An 18,196-nucleotide genomic window follows, 5' to 3' on the forward strand; every position below is an offset into this window, starting at 1 on the left:
GAGAGTTTCTTTATCTCGCTATTTTTACCATTAAAATAAATTTCACCACATAATATTGGGCAGGCCTCATGATTGTACTTGTAATTTAGCTAAATAAGTAAATATATAGATACCACCAGTTGAATTTTTTTCTAGAAAAATTTGTCTTCGAAAATGAATGGTATTATCCTTTTGTCTTATCTGATCTGAACTACTAATATCCTTATCTTTTACAAAATGGCAAGGACATTAAAACTACCAACATACTTACTAAGTCATATATGTAATCAGTCAGGCAAAAAGTTGTTATAATTTTATTCTACAAACATATTAGCACATTCATACAGATTTTGAGTGATCAGTTAGCAGGGTACCTACAGAGACTAAGGATTAAAGAGCAGAAAGGACAGCAAAGGATTGTGGGAATTGCCCGGGAAGTTCTGGAAGCTCTGGAAGCAATGATTAGGGGAAAGGAAGCAATTGTGGTTGAGTGTTTGGGAAACAAGTGGAAATTTGTGAAAGAGAAGGCAATATGGAAAGGGGCTCAAAGGGCCCTGAATTCACTCCACTTGGGTGAGTACCTCCAATTTTCCCCTTCTCTGAACATGACACTTATCCAGACTTGTTCAGAAAAATTAAAGAACTTGTCAGTCCAGCAACGTCTCAATATTACCTTATTCCATTCTTTGAATATTAAAAGGAAATTAAGTTGGCTAAAACAATTACCTCGGCTATTACTTTTTAAAAGCTTGAAACAAAAGTCAAATAACTGGAGGCATGTACTGTGTTTTCCCTTACCTTATAAACGGTTCCAAAAGCTCCTGAGCCAAGGACTTTTACCCTCTTTAGTTCTGTTTCCTTCAAAATGCGTAGTTGAGCTTGATTGGGTGCCGTGCCACTGGGGGTTAAGGGCTCTACCAACTGCAAAGCAAAGGCATGGGATTATGGACCTTTCATCCACACTCACTTCTGCTTCTTTTCTAATAGGTTTAATGAAAGTGCTACGCTAGGATGCATTTCTCTGACAAACACTACTTTCCAGTATCAGCCAGAGTCCTACACTCTCTGTGCACCTGTTCTTTGCCTGGGTGAGTTCAAGTTTTGCATATATTCTACCAGAGGCACACTGGTTAAAAATACAGAGACGAAATAAAAGAATACAAAAGGACAACAAAACCAGAAATTGTCCTGTATTAGCACTTACAATAATTGCAAAGCTATCATGACCATATCAGAAAGGGATACTAGTTAGCAAAATGCTAATTCTTTGGGCAATCAACACATCAAATATATAAGATTCTTATCACATCTCAATCCTTGTCTGAGTAGGCCTGAAATTCTGAATTTTCTGTGGACCATAAGGTGGTATTTATTTATGATGGTGAGTTGTGAACTCATTTTACATAGCAAGATGAGTACAGTTGGTTCTAGACTGTAAGTTACGTTTTGTGACACAAAGGTATTCAATAACAAGTGGGGACAAAGGCTTCCTAATTCTGGCTTTTAAAGGAGCTGTATGTTATATCAGACTTGAGATCATGGCAATAGTGTGACATTAAGAGACCATTTGCCAAGTGGGGAGTTGGGAGTCAGCATCAGAAGGAAAGAAGGATACAGATATAAAATACATCAGATGTGAGTTAAAAATGAAGGGTGAGATAATAGTAGGAAACCACAGATCAGGAAGAGGGTTGAATGTGGTCAAAATGTACAATTAGGCTGAAGTTTATTGATGTTGTAGTTAGGATGCCATTCAGCTGAAGCATTTGATTGCATGAAGGAAGGAGATGTGAGCTGGACTAGGCAAGAGTGTTTAAAGGTCTCACACCCTAACCATAGTTGGCCAATCTGAAACCTCAGATAGCTTTGTCCAACTATATTTGGAAAATAATAATTAGAAATTTTCAGAAAAAATTCATAAGTTTAGAATATTTTTGTTAAAGTAACTAATTTATTTGATTAATAGGAACTGTAATTAACTTCTTGTGTTCAATGTATCAGTCAAACTCTATCAAAGTTATGTATGTATAGGAGCAAACATCATACATATAAACTTTATATATAGTGATTATCTATAGTCTCAAACATCTGTTATTTTTAGATTATGTCACTCTTGGATCACGAAGTCTGCTGTGCTTAGTGGATTCTAGCCATAAACAAAAATCATTGAGCCTATAGTTCATGATTCTAGAGAAGATAAGTAATAAGGTGAACCCAAAGAAAACCATATATAGATCCTCCTGGAAATTGGAAGCAGTCAAGATCACCAGGCAAAAGTTGGGAGCATGAGGGCTGGGGGTTGAGGGAAGGGGAGAGGGGGGAAAAAGAGGGGATAAGGAGATGGTTCGGGAGAGCTTGGGGGAATGGGATGGTTGAGATGGAGGAAGGATGGATATGGGAGCAGGGAAGGAGATATCTTAAATGAGGAAGCCATTTTGGAGTTGGCAAGAGGCTTGTCTATGGAGGGCTTCCCAGGAGTCCACAAGGATGACCTCAGCTAGGACCCTGGGCAGTGGAGGAGAGGGTGCATGAATTGGCCTTGTCCCATAGTCAGACTGATGAGTATCTTGAATATCACCATAGAAACGTCGTCCAGTTTTATCCCATGATTTTTCAGACCCAGGCCAGCTGGCATTTAGTGGGTTCCCCTTAGAAAATCCCCATTGTCTCAGTGTGTGGGTGCACCCCTCGCGGTCCTGAGTTCCTTGCTCTTGCTCTCTCTCCTTCTGCTCCTGATTTGGACCTTGAGATTTCAGTCCGGTGCTCCAATATGGGTCTCTGTCTCTGTCTCCTTTCATCGCCTGATGAAGGTTAATATTCAAGAGGATGCCTATATGTTTGTCTTTGGATTCACCTTCTTATTTTGCTTCTCTAGGATCACGAATTATAGGTTCAAGCATGGGATAAAACTGGACTTGCTGAACATAGCAGACAATGAGGACTACTGAGAACTCAAGAACAATAGCAAAGGGTTTTAGATCCTACTGCACGTACTGGCTTTAGGGGAGCCTAGGCAGTTTGGATGCTCACCTTACAAGACCTGGATGGAGGTGGGTGGTCCTTGGACTTCCCACAGGTCAGAGAACCCTGATTGCTCTTCGAGCTGATGAGGGAGGGGGACTTGATCGGGGGAGGGGGAGGGAAATGGGAGGCAGTGGCGGGGAGGAGGCAGAAATCTTTAATAAATAAATAAATTAAAGAAATAAAGATACTGAGCTTTAAAAAAAAAAAGAAAGAAACGTCGTCCAGCGACAGATGGAGACAAACACAGAGACGCACATGGGAGCACTGGGTCCAGTTGAAGAGCAGAAGGAGGGAAAATATGAGCAAGGAAGTCAGGACCATGAGGGGTTGGTTCACCCACCGAGACAGTGTGCCTGAGCTAATGGGATTTCACCCACTCCAACTGGACTGGGATCTAACTGGACTCTCTGAATGTGGTTGACAACTGGGGGGCCAATGGCTAATGGCACTGGGATTTGTCTCTACTGCTTGTGCTGGTTTTTTGGGACCCTTTCTCTTTGGATGCACACCTTCCTTAGCCTGGATGGAGGGGGGAGGGCCTTGGACTTCCCGGAGGTCAGGGTATTTTGCCCTCTCTTAGGACTGAAGGGGGGTGTGGGGGAGTGGGAAGGAAGTGGTAAAAAGGGAGGAAGTGGGAATTTTGATTGGTATTATATATAAAGTAATAAAAACGCAGAATAAAAAAAAGAAAAACTGACAACCATCAAACTGGAAAAAAAAGAAGTTTGCTGTGTGTACTTCAGAGGCTTGGGGAACACAAAGCCTACATCTTCGGATAGCACTTCATGTTAAAATTCATGCTCAAATATGAGAAATAGCAAGCAAGGGTTTAAAAGTATAGCCCTTCTTGGTTTAAAAGGAACTAAACTTTACACAACAAACAGATAGTCTATTTTATTCTCTGCATTAAGATATCATTAAAGGCTTCTACTACTCAAATTGTCTAAACCTGCATGGTACTTCAAAACGTCTGTTGACAAGGCTACGTGTGCTGTGGCCGTGCTGTCTGGCTGTTATCACCACGCTTCTTTGAACATCATGGCCTACTGAACCAGTGGAGCTGACCTAAGTTCAGTGGGTAAGGAGCGAGCAAGGATGTTAGGAAAAGCATCGTAAAAGTTATTAAAATTAGCCTGTTTCCCAATAGTTTGACAACGAATCTACTTTTCATTCATTTTCACAATTTAAATTATAAAAATATAAATTAGTTTTTTAAGAATTTTCTTGAAGTCAGGTAAGAGTATCTCAGAAAGAATCATTGAATTTTACATTTAAAAAAATCTTCTCTCCAAGAATTCTCTCCATTGTAAGTCCTCTATCAGGAGCTGATTGGCATATTTTTTAGATGCTATGTATGATTTTTAATATGTGTGTGTGTGTGTGTGTGTGTGTGTGTGTGAGAGAGAGAGAGAGAGAGAGAGAGAGAGAGAGAGAGAGAGAGAGAGAGAGAGAGAATATGTATGTTTATGTAGGTGGTAGTCCAGAGAATAACCTAACATACTTCAGTCACTCTCCATCTTTTTGGTGGATACTCTTTTACAGATTTTGAATATGTCAAGTACATGAAGCTCTCTCACTAGTGAGACCAAGGGATCCATCTGTACCCATCCTGGGATAGTAAGTACAAACCACCATCGCCATGGCTAGTTTTTATGAGTTCCGTGGATCGAATTCAAACCCTCATGCTTACAAGGCAAGCACTTTACTGAAAGATCTATCTCATCAGCCCTATGACGAGTAACTTAAAAGAATCTATAAACAATTTAATATAGAGATCATTTTAAGGCAGGCGGTAGTGCCTTTAATTCCAGTGTTTGGGAGGAAGAGGCAGGCAGATCTGCGAGTTTGAGGGTAACTTGATCTAAAGAGTGATTTCCAGGACAGGCTCCAAAACTACAGAGAAACCCTATCTTGGAAAAAAAGAGAAAGAAATCAATTTAAAATTAGAACACTTGCAGAATTGTTGAGGAGGTTTCAGCACTTTGGACAATGATACCTAAGTTTGTATATGGAATATATGTTGTTAAATAACCTTGGCCTGTGCCATGCAATGGTTTTCTGTTTGGAAACTTCTGGAGGAAAAAGTATTAAGATGTAACTCATTTCCAGTCTGTCCCATTTATGAAGAATAGAGTATCTCTATTCCTGATCGTCTTAAGAGTGGAAGAACATCCAGATGGCCATTTTTGACAACCATGTAGAAAATACAGTCTGAATGACACACAGACTTCCTCTGAATTGTTCAGGATCCAGATGGGAGTATCTAGAGAATGAGGTAGGATGGGACTCAAAGCTCTGCTTGTTTTAAATCTCCTGTAATGGTTCTTTTCTTGTCTCCTATACACTGCAAACTATCAGCTGCATGCAAAAGAACCCGCTGTCGGGTGGGGGACATAATCGAAATGGTTATAATTACTGGATAAATTGTGTAACCTCCACATGTAATACACAAAATTAAGTGTGTCTCTTCAACTGCGTCAAAAGTTTCCTGTTATTTCAGTTTGAAAGCTCAGCCTTTCACTGCAGGTGTAGTTAATAATTGGCTGGCAATTTAATGATCCTAATTAAAATGTATATAGCTTGTACTGTCAATCGGGGAATTTCTATTGATTTCTAACATATGTCTAGTTCTCCTCGGACACATGCTGGGTATGCTGCTCCTGAACTGTCTTTTACCCAGAGATGCTGATGGATGTCTCCACAACCAAAATAATTCTTTTTTTTATTTCAACAGAATAATTTCACTGGACCCGTACATTCTGTTCTCATTGAGCTCTGACCCTACTATCTTCACTACTTTTGTAATATAGTCTGTCTTCACCAACTTTGTGCAAATATATAATGTACAACCTCATCCTGAACTAAGCCATCTTTTCAATGGTTTTAGAAAACAGAATAAGGTCTGTAAAATTTAAAGGAAATTCCCTAGGCAATGACAAATAGTGAAATTGCTACCTCTGTCTCCAGAAATCTCCTCAAGGCTCGTTTCTTTTTGATGCTTTTCCTTCTGACGTAAACTGCAAATGTCAGAGCCATGATGACCAGGATGAAGAGCCCGCCAATGACTCCGGCTGCTATCAGTGGAGTTCTGCCAACCAGAATAAAAAAGAAAAATAAAGTGTGAAGAGAGAAAGACAGAGGGGAAGAGCAACTGCATGAGGCATTTTCCACACCTCATGAATCTAGTCATTGTGAAGAAAAGCAAATAAAAAGCCACCACAGCTGTAATAATGCCCCTAACACTGTAAGCTGTAGGTTTGTTTTGCTTTGATTTTAAATAGTAAACCATGCACAAACAATTAATTTTTGGAGAAGAACAACTGTAGCATGCCATTTGGTGAAAACAAATTGGATTACTGAATAAGGAATGAGGAACACACACTAAGACAATGGAGTGGGAATATTTAAAATTCCTTTTGTTAATTTTCATAAGTAAATGAGAAGTTCATTTTAATGAACTGCTGAAGAGTATAATTTTACTTCAAGCAGAGAACCTTGACAGTGGCACTATTGACCTTTGGGCTGTTTACAAATCTGTTGTAGAGGCTACTTCATTTTCAATATTTAGTACCATGCCTGATCTCTCTTCCTAGATGGCAGTAGCATCTCCAGTCTTCAGCCACAGCAATCTGCCCAGATGTTGCCAAAGACCTAGCGACATTACCTCTGTTTGAGAACCTCTTCTCTAAAGTGAAAATGTGTATTCTGGAGAGATACAATCTACCACATCTTTGGATCACAAGGGTATCACTAGTGAGTTGTTTATTACCAAAATTGCTTTGAAAATTGACTGTTAGGAGAAAACACTAGGTTGTATGCTGGGGTGATGGTGACAAGGATATATTTATTATAATTTGAAGTATGTTTAAATGCCACATGCTCACAAATTTTCTGTAAAATGAATCTTTCATTAAGATATATAAATGATGTCAAGAAGTGATTAGAAAGGTTTTCAGTCTGCAAGTATCCTTTCAGTATATTTTAGCAAAGACAGAACTTTAAAGTTGATTGGTTCTTACTGTTTTCTGAAATTATTTTTTCCTTCTTAGAAAAATATATTTCTTATTTAAAGCATTATCTATGAACTTTAGGCAGTACATTCATTTTATATGGCATAGCAAATAACCCAGACTGAAACATGATATTGCCTAGCAAATATTTGACTATGAAGCCCCTATAGATGACAAAGAATGATTTCCTTCATGTTCATGCCTTCTACAATAAATCATTTTATATTACATATCTCTACCTCCACAAGAACCTATTCTATATCACTACATTCCCTAAAAGAAATTATTATACTTTCAAAATAAACTTTTGCTCAAAGATATACAGGAAATAATGATAGTGGATAATCATAAATTAGTCCTTGAAATTCTAAAGTACTTGTGGGGAAAAGTTGTGTAACTACTTCCACAAATGAAATCATGTTTTGAAGACTATGACTCTTGTACTGTGATATGAAACTGCAGAAAATCTTAAAAAGTCATCCATCCTAAAGGTTTCTTCCTGACATAGAAAACCATATTGAAATGTAGCTATAATTCAACTACATTTTCTTAAATACGATCTCTTAATGATATAAAAGTCGATACTGAGAAAATTAAATTGTAGCAGAGACACAAACCTATCATTGCAATGTGTTTTTGTGTGTTTAGTGACATATTTTTTACATGTCAGTTAAATATATATTGTAGTAAATACTATGGAATTTCAAACCAAAGCATATTTTTTCTACTAACTACTTCACACATTGGTGAATACCCACTCATTGTAAAAGACTTCTAATTTGACATTATATATTTTAAAAATGTAAGAATCATGTTTTGTTTGTTGACAGTATTTTAGGGACATTTATGGTTTTGCTTAGAACAAAAAAGATTCTCTTTTTTTTCTCATCTTACTTCAGTAGTGAAGAACTGTGGAACCCTGCTAGTCCAAGTGAAATATTGAAACTCAGTAGGATGAATTTGCTATTTTTCTACATAATATTTACATTTGATATTTTCACCCAACAGTTACTTTCATTGATGTGTGTCTCTTCACTGTTTTCTTCTCTCACCAGCTGGCAAGAATCACAGAAAAACAAAAAACCTGGGAAATGAAGAACTTCTCTTTCTACATTAAAATCCACATGGAAATATGTGGTTGGACATTACGCAGGGGCTGTCTCTTGAGAAAAATATCGAACATTAGAGACAATTCTATTTACACAAGTCTCACCACTGTCAATCTTGATGACTCCCAGTGTTTGTACACGAGCAATAGGGGCATTAGTTTAACCAAGAGTTATGATTTAATAATATTGGTTTTGTTTTTAATACAAGATCTCACTATGGAGCCTAGGAACTGGTTCGGAACTTATGATTCCCCTGCCTTAGCTTCCTGAGTGCTAAGATTACAGCTGTGCACTGCCATCCATGACTAATCTTCACTCTTTATGAGGTCCCTTCAAAACAGGATTGAACTAGCTGAATCACATATTTAATTCCTATATATTTCTCCCAGATCTATTGCTTTGCAAACCAAGCTAACTCAGATTTCTTCCTGTGTGTTTGAAGAATCTCTAAGTAGCTCGTGTAAGACTATTAAGATCAAAGGAGTCAGACAGGTGGAGAGTGGCAATTATTCTACAATTCCTTATCCATAGCAGTGGTTTTGATTGTTGGCTTGGTTTTCAGTGCCCATTAAAAACTGACTGGCATTCTTAAGTGTGTAAAAGAGTAATGGAGGTGTGAAGTTCAAACTCAGAGTAAAAGGAAACAACCAACTGATAGCTTCACTTATACTCTGACTTGGAAACCGCACAATAAAGTCCATGTTCACTCTACTACTTATGAAACTATGTTGAGAATTCTGAACCACAGACAAATTTCATTAATTTACTTAAATGCCCATATTTTTATTTTAATAAATTTATTTAGAAGTACAAAAATAATGAAGAGAGACCGTGTGTCCCCAAAATAACCTACTCATATTAAAATATACATTATTGTCTAGTAATTTGTGAAACACAGCATTACTCTTTTTTCCTTCTTTTTTGTTTATTAGATTTATTTTTTAAAATTACCAATCCAAGTTCTCACTCCCTCACCTCCTCCCATTCCCTCCACACACCCTTCCACCCCACCCCATCTAATTTTCAGAGAGGTTAAGGCACATTGCCTTGTGGTAGGTCCAAGGCCCTCCCTATTATATCTAGGCAGAGCAAGGCATACATTCCAAGAGAATAGGATCCCAAAAAGCCAGTTTATGCAGTAGGGATAAATACTGGTGCCACTGTCAGTGGTCCCTCAGCATTCTCCAGACATCCAATGGTCAACCACATTCAGAGGGACTAGTTTGGTCCTATGCTTGTTCCTTCCCAGTCTGGCTGGAGTTGGTGAGCTCCCATTAGCTCAGGTAAACTGTTTTAGTGGGTGAACCCATCATGGTCTTGACCCCCTTGCTCGTATTCTCATCCCTCCCACTCTTCAACTGGACTTTGGGAACTCAGTCCAGTGCCCGATGTGGGTCTCTGCCTCTGCCTCCATCAGTTTCTGGATGAAGGCTCTATGGTGATATTTAAGATATTCATCAATCTGACTACAGGGCAAATCAAGATTGCCCCCCCCTCTAGTTTCCAGGGTCCTAGGTGAGGTCATCCTTTTGGATTCCTAGGAATATCTCTAGAGCCAGGTTTCTGCTAACCCTATAATGGCCCCCTCAATCAAGATATCTCTCTTCTTGCTCATATCTCTGTTCTTCCTCCATCTCGGCCATCCCATTCTCTCTTGTTCTCCTTTACCCTCCCCTTCTCCCCTCTTCTTCTCCTCCTACCCTCTTATTATATAAGATGTAAAAAGATATATTAAACTCTCTCCACTTGATCATCCATATTTTTCACTTTATCTTTTTCTTTAAAGTCATTAAATTATAAAAATATATAGTTAAGTCAGTATAACTTATGACCAAAACTCAATTATTTATATTTTGTTAAACCCCTTCTATTTGATATCAATAAATGACTATCCTTCAAAAATGAAAAGTGTTTGTGTTTTTTTTAATTGGCAAAACTACGAGAGCCTACCATGAGATATTTTTAAAAATTAAATAAGCTTACCACAAAACAAAACATAAAATTTATAAAATGGGTATATTTTTCTTCATTTTTGAATAAACCATACTTCGAGTTAGGATAAAACAAATAACCCACAGTCCAAATAATATTCACAGATTCTGTAGCTTGCAGTTGGTGGCAGGGAGTTCCACATTTCGAAGCCTAACTAAATAATTTAGAAGTTAAACTAATTAATTGGAAAGCAAGTATTCAGGAAGTGTTTTATCAGACCAGCACTTCTTTGCTGTTTATTTATAGGCATTAAAGATTAAAAGAGAAAAGATGGGGCATGGAACATGTTTAAGGAGATAAAACCACAGGATAGCCTGATAAACTCCACAAGGTGTAGTTCTTATGTAGGAACACTTTGTTTCAGACTTTCAAAGTCTCAAATACAACACCACAGTGTAACTACTGTATAGTGCTGAGATTTTCATTTCTGGGGGAATTTTTCTTATCATAATTGTGGCAGAAAGATGTTTAAATTTGAACTAATCCAAGTTCCAGTTAGGTTATCTCCAACTAGATGTTTTTAATCTTCCTACCGAACAACTTGTATTAAGTAGACAAGCATAGGCCATAGCTAATAAAATATGCAGTTGGGAACTACCTGGTCTATTAGTACAGGCACAAGATCTGATGGATGTTGTGCATTTAATGTCAGCATATAAAGTCAAATATATTTGAGATAAAATGAATATCCTTTCCCATTGTAATGAACAGCTTCAAGTTACACAGATCAAAGTATACATGCACACAACTTCCATGTTCCAAAGCACCTCTCTGCACACAGCACATCATACCTAAAAATATACATGTGTGCACATATATGCTGTCATATTATATATATATATATATATATATATATATATATATATATATATATATAATGTGATCATGCAGAAATAAAGCTAAGGCCAGAATATCAGTATTATTTCTACTAGTATTTTTAGATTTTAGTTTTAGTTTTAGCTACATGTATGTGTGTGTGTGTGTTTGTGTGTATGTATCTGTGGAATATAAATATGATTTCAATGCCCATAGAGGTCAAAAAAGTGAACCAAATGCCCTGGAGTTGGATTGACAGATGGTTCTATGTTGCTTAATATGCTTTTGGTGAATCAAACTCAGGTCCACTGGAGAATTGTGGACTCTTAACTACTCAGACATCTCTGCAACCACTGTATCAGGTTGTAACCATTAATGTCATTAATAAATGAATATGATTTATATTCTATTAAATTATAATATAGTACACTATATTATTCAGAAATTTAATCAACTAGAATTGAGTCTCTTCTTGTATCCTTTATGAGATCTTTATAATAATTATAATAATATAGACAATGACATGAAAAAGTTTGCAACATGTATCTTCAAAGGTATAGTTTGTTTCCAAAGTTGATCTTGCTAGAAGTAAATGCTTTTGATAAAATAAAAAAAACCTGCGCGTTGGCTTTATTAAAACAAAATTCTAAGAATATACTACTGAATCAGAGTATAACTTTGGAAATAAGAGAAGTTTCAACAGTTTTTTATTTAAGTAAGTTGTTTAAATATAGTAAAATCTCTATTCAAATAAGAGGAACACTAGATTATCCTGTGTTTTGTAAGGCACACAGTTCATTCACAATTGTTCAATCAAATGAATTGAGACTTGCAAAAGTCTGTCTTCCTGGTAGGGAAATGATTTTCTTCTGTGAGAATAAGTCAAATGTTAATTTGGTTTAAGGAAAACATTTAAATTAAAACAATTTTGATAGTTCACAGATTTTCCATTTTAAATCCCAAGCTGTAAATTTTATGGAATACTATTTTAACTAGGCAAATATGTGCTACATTTGTTAATGCTGTGGAATATTACTTTAGCTATGTGGAGGTGTGTTACATCTGTTTCTGCTGCCTTTGATAATGAGGTAAAGATGTGTTGCATTTGTTTGACCTTGCCTGCCTAAGGCACCTGATAAGTCTAATAAAGTATTGAATAGCCAATAGTTAGGCAAAAGAGTAATAGGCAGGGTAGATGCGTGGAGAGAAGAAGTAGGAGGAGAAATCTATGTTCAAGAGAAGAAGGAGAAGATAATGAAGGAAAGGAGATGGAAATGCCTGGGGCCAGAAGTCAGGCAGATGTCAGACAGACAAACAGACAGAAGAAGGTAAGTAGGGCATACAGAAAGAAAGAAAGGTAATAAGCCCCGAAGCAAAATGTAGATGAAGAGAAGCAAGGTAAAGCAGAAGGTAAGTTATAAAGGCTAGCAAGAAATGAGCCTAAACTAAGGTTGTGCATTCATAACTAATAAGAAGTCTCTGTGTCAGGATTTGAGAGCTGGTTGGTGATCTAAAAGGAAGCCTTGCACATGTAAGTTTTCTAATTAATAGTTTCTCTTTAAATACATTGCATGGTTATCCATCTGTACAATGTAGATGCTACTATCCCCATTTGAAATATAGGGACTATCCTCAGAAAAGAAAATGCCAAAAAGATGAAGTATACGTATCGCTGCATTCTTCTACACGTTGGAGTCTCTCAAGCCCAATCATTTTTCATTTCACTATCTTCCTTAATATTATAATATAATTGTTTTTTGGAACATAGAATAACATTATTCAGCTTTTATAGCAGAGAAAACAAAATGCACAATATTTATTTAGTAACTCTAATAGAAATATTTATTTTTATATTTAGTAATAGCATAACATTTTAAATCTTCTCCAACTATTATTATCTATGTTACTATATAGTCTGAATTCATGAAATTCTTTATGTTCTCAGATATAAAATTTGTACATAACATTATTTTTTGCATCTTCATTTCAATTTCTGTCAGGATTGATGATTTTCTTTAACTTAATAAAGAGCACTTTCTTTAAGAAAGATAAGCACATTTAGTGTGATTATTAATTCCAGCTATCAAATTAATTGGATTATGAAACACCTCATTATTAGTGAGTTACATCATTATGATGTCTATAAGGTGTTTCCAGAAATGATTAATGAAGGAGGAAGATCTCCCTTAAATATGGGCTACATTGTCTTGTGGCAGGTTTCCTAGAATGGAAGGAAAAGGAAGCTAGAACACTGGTATCTTCTTAGTCTGTCTAATAGTGAGACATTCTCTTTACAATGCCCTTCCCCCATGTAACCAATACTTCAAACTATGAGCTTAAATAAATCCTTCCTTGCTTAAAATCCCTTTTGCGGTGACAGGTTATAGCAAAATGAGGAAAGTGGGTGACAGTACATAGTGCCTGTTGTATCTCCACTTTGTTCAATCTTGACTACAATGGTTCATATTTGAAACAAGAGACCTTGAAACACTAAAAAAGAAACATTGATATCCCTTAGAGATACTTTAAGGGTTACTGCCTAGGGCAAGGAGAGCTACAGTAAGACTATTTTTTTCCTCTTTCTCAAATTATGCTTATTCTGACCTAAAATTCCACCTGCTCTATAAAAATGACACATTTTTCTTTCTGAACAAATGAAAACGATCTGGGTCAGACTACACAAGGCTGACTTCAGTTGACAGCAGCAGTTTGTATTTGATATGATGTAGGTTTCACAGCATGTCTCTGTCTTACTGGTCAAGATTTGTTGACTACATTTAAAATATGAAGTAGTACTTCAGCAAAAGCAGAATCTCCCATTTACTATTCAAGCTTGAATGTTTCTTGACTTGTCTTTACACTGTTGATGGAATTTTCCTTTTCAATATGTATGTATCATATTTCATTCAGTAATTGTGTCACAAAATGTTTTAGCAACAACTTTGCTATTGAGTCTATATGTACTATGCCCTATTCTTACATTTCTAAGACTCAGTTTTTGCAAAAAATTTCTAATAGCTTCATGATAGTTACTTCTTTTTTCTGATAGGCAATATTTAATATCTATCTATGTGGGTATTTTTTTCTCAAACAGTTTGAGAAAAAAATATAGATTTCTATGTTTAGCTTTGAAACAAATGTCTTCACTTTTAGGAAACATACCATGGAATTATATGACCATTCTATATTCTTCATTTAAAAATATCTACAACATTGAACGGTAACTAGACAAGAAAGGAGATGTGATAGCATCAGGTGACTATTTAATGTTTAGACTTATTTTATCACATTTAAAACCTATCAAATATGCCTAAAGTCAACATTGATAGAGTTTCTACCATTTAATATTGCACTACCTAGATTATATCAACATATAAGTGTCTACAATTAAAAGCCCAGACATTATAAACATTTAATTATAAAATATATAAAGCATTCAGTTATATAGTATGCTATTACATCTCAGCACATGGGCAAGATATTCTGAAGAAACATGATGAGTGAAGCTGTGTCTAAAGTCCTTTGCAGCCTTAGCTACAATGCCTGTCAATATTGCTCATAATGCTACAGAATTTCTTTGTTCTCCAGCAGATAAAGGGAAAAACACAAACATGGCTTTATGAAGGAATGTGAAAAAATACATACCTTTGTAGGTCTCATTCTTTGTTTTTCTCTTTACCATTTTATTTTTTTTGCTTTTTCTCAACATTGGCATTTCATCTATATTATAATTTGTCGTACTGAGAGATTACATTCCAGGGGTAAATTCTATATACCTTAAGGTATCAAAGTAAAGTAGAATAGAGTATATACTCGATGATGAAGGGAGTCTAAAGGAACCAAAGATGGCTGAACTCCCAAGCTTGATGAAGTGTGAGACTGGTATCACCATTCACTGCTATGTAGAAATCAGCAATGGTACAGAGTTCTTTTAACCCTATGTACCTGAGTTTCCAAGAGGTATATAAATTTACTTATCATTTTTTATAAACACCAAGTTTTATGTATAGTTTTATATACTTTTATTTTTAACTTTTAATTTATTACTTTTTGGATGCATGGTCCCCTCTCAGGCCATAGGTGTCCTAGAATTTGCTATGTAGATCAGGCTATTCAAGAAGTCACAATGATCATTCTGCCTCTGCCTCCCAAATACTGGGATTATAGGCATGTGCCGCCATGGCTGGTTCCTATACATCTGTATTCAGTTTAAGTCCTCAACTTGTGTTAATTTTATTAGCCACTTCCCCTCTTAAAGAGAGTTAGATAATTTCAATCCAGATGTAAATGTTCTGCTGTTCCCCAACGGATGTCCTTGCAAATTTTGAGACAGTAAGCCCATCCATATTTAGGCAAATTTTGTTTAGTGATAATCTTAAATGAGAAAGTAAAATATTGAATAAAATCACATAAATTTTCACAATAATTTAGGAATTGCTATAGTAACAATATTAGGTGTCTAATGTAAATGGGAAACATCAATGATTGACTCCTATTTTATTGCCACCTCTATGATCCAGCTCATTTTACCATCATAGTTACATGAGTGTTCTCCTCAGCATTACCATATATTTATATATTTCCAGATCAAATTTGTTTTAGATATATATAATTCATTATTTAAATTTCTTCTATATATTTATTGTTAATGAATTTCATGAGGGTAGAGACCATAGTTTTCCTTTTTTATGATGAACGAACCTCTAGCCCACTTAGTAACATCACTTAGGACAGTTGACAGAAATTACGACTAAGTGAATCAAGGGTATAGTTTACCTCATTCTGTATTTCTGAAAATTCAATCCTTTGGTATGATGGAAATATTTGGAGCAGTCTTGGAAATAGGAAACTTTATATATTTTTCGAATCAGTATGACTTGATGTGTTCACTTTACTTCCATCCTGTTGATTCTTGAGCCAATTCTGATCACAATTTTAGGCAATGATCCTAAGAACTTTGACCTGTTATAGACTGCAGATGCATCTCCACTGTCAAATCAATCAGTTCTTCCTTTAAACAAGTCCTCATCAAGTCTGGGAGCATCGCTTCATGTATATACTCACTTCTTTCTATCTCAAAACATGCTTGTGTTCCATTAGATCCCTACTTTAGATGGTCCTCTATTCCTTAGTCATCTTCATACATTTTGAAATATCGTTTCAAATTATTTTCTCTCCAAGAGTAGAAAGGTGCCAAGACTCAATCATTACATGTCTTCTCTTGTCTACTGGTACTCCCTACATAAGATTTGCTTCCCTTAGAATATAAGCATGCATATTCTTAGCTTAAAAGAAAAAAATCTATTTTGTAAATTTATGATAATAATGCAGAAATTATGTCATAGATAACTTTATATTGCCTTTTAGGATACCTTGAATCTTTTTTAAATAAAAAGCACCAAACAAGGAACCGGAGAGATGTCTCAGAGGCTCAGAGCACTTGTGAAGGACCAGAAATTTGGTTCCCCACATCAACATTTCACATCAGTTCACAGACACCGGTAACATCAATCTCAGGGCATTGGATGCCCTGTTCTAGCCTCCACTGCAGCCAGATATGTTTGTGGCACACAGACCTTCACACATGCAAGCATTCTTGCACATAAGATAAAAAAATGAATGTAAGTACTAAATTAATGATCATAAATTGATAAACTACTGAATTAATTTCTTGATAAATATTTAGTAACTTTTTGTTCAGATTACCTTACAAACACTCATATACTCTGCAATATTTTGAGAACTTCCTATGTATTTTTTATTTTAATCAAGTATATAGAGCATATCTGTAATACAAGGATGACAGTAGAGCATTTTAATGGACTACTTTTCTAAACCGAGACTGATACATTTTTCAATATTTTCTTATCTCTGAATTGAAGTATATTCTTCAAGAAGTTTTCAAATTGTTTACCAGATTATTTTGTTTGATTTTAACTTACTTCCTAGTCATCTGCTGACCAGAACCTTTCACATGAGACAGATAAATTCCTAAGTCACTGCACTTTACCGTGAATATGTACAACAAATTACCATGCACCAAAATTAAAGCAAATGTTAGGCATTCTTGGGAAACGAGGAAGGGCTAATGAAGCATTCACTTCTGCCTTGGATGCAGAACTTAGACTGGACTGGCCATCCTTTCTCTAGGAAGATCAAGAAAGCATCAGAGGTTCTAGTCCCAGCTGTACAGAATGCACAGCCCTGGCTACAGCTAGCTGGGTCTAGATTTCTCTGGGAGAGAGTAATGCAGTGATAAAAATGGAAGCTTCATGTCTCAGATTTCCTTTCACTTGTAGATAAGATCTTAAGTAAAATAAGATCATGTACAAATTTTCAAATTTTCTATTCCTTTATTGCATTGCAAAAATGACACCTGTCATCTTAAGAGGATTGAGCCATTGAAAGCAAAACATGAAACCAAGGTCCTTCTCCATAGAATGCATGCACAATAACCTATGCATTTCTCTGTTTTATTTTTCAGCCTCTCTTAGTCATTGAGCTAGGAATGATCTGTACCTTCCTTTATTTAACATTTATGGAAAGGAGATGAAAGGGCAAGAAATCCTTACACGTTTATAACTAATACTAAACAGAACTTAGCAAAGCTGCATACAGTTGAAATGTAGAATCCATTAGGTCACTCTCCGCTTCAAATGATGAGAACATTAAAAAAAAAAGAGTAAAATGTTTTCTTACCTTGCACAGTTCAAGAAAATATACTCTGGGCATTCAAGAAAGAGAAAATGAAAAAAGCAGAGCTATTTGCAAAGTATTCAGCTTGGCAAAATACGAATATCCAATTATTTCTATTCTGTGGGTCCACAGTAGGTTGGAAGTAACTCAAGGGGGAAATGAGAGGGTTTGGATGTCTCTGTCTCTTCTACTTAGAAACCTCCCACGGAGGACTTGGAGCAAAGACAAATAAACTCTCTTTCACAAATGCTTTTGGTCATTGTACTTCACTTTAAATATTGTTTTCACTATACAATAGATTGCTCTTTATATTTTTAGGGGAGGTTTGTTATGACTGGATTTACAAAACACATCTTAAAGCATTTAATAAGAACGTTGAGGAATATAACTCCCTCTTAAACTTATATAAACATCTACCCACTAATTAGCACACATTTCTAATTAAGGGGAGCTAATTTTTTTAAAAAAAATGAATGCCTAGAAGATGCAGTTATACCCCAGATGCTCTAAATGCAGATTCACAGCCTCCAGATACTGTAAAAGGAAAAAAGTTGAACCTAAACTAATTCA

The 18,196-nt window shown here is 35.9% G+C and overlaps 1 protein-coding gene across 3 annotated transcripts in view; it reads right to left on the bottom strand.

Moving 5' to 3' along the window:
• Positions 1-18,196, bottom strand: part of Erbb4 (erb-b2 receptor tyrosine kinase 4) — a 1,055,862-nt gene that overhangs the window by 232,295 nt on the left and 805,371 nt on the right. For all 3 annotated transcript variants that reach the window (XM_075951135.1, XM_075951137.1, XM_075951136.1), the window contains exons 17-18: positions 5,959-6,091; positions 778-900 (exon numbers count right to left, since the gene is read on the bottom strand). In XM_075951135.1, coding sequence (XP_075807250.1) covers positions 778-900; positions 5,959-6,091 — 256 coding nt within the window. The remainder of the gene's footprint in view (positions 1-777; positions 901-5,958; positions 6,092-18,196) is intronic.

Source organism: Microtus pennsylvanicus, chromosome 17 (genome assembly GCF_037038515.1).
Source record: "Microtus pennsylvanicus isolate mMicPen1 chromosome 17, mMicPen1.hap1, whole genome shotgun sequence".
In the NCBI taxonomy this organism is placed as follows: domain Eukaryota; kingdom Metazoa; phylum Chordata; class Mammalia; order Rodentia; family Cricetidae; genus Microtus; species Microtus pennsylvanicus.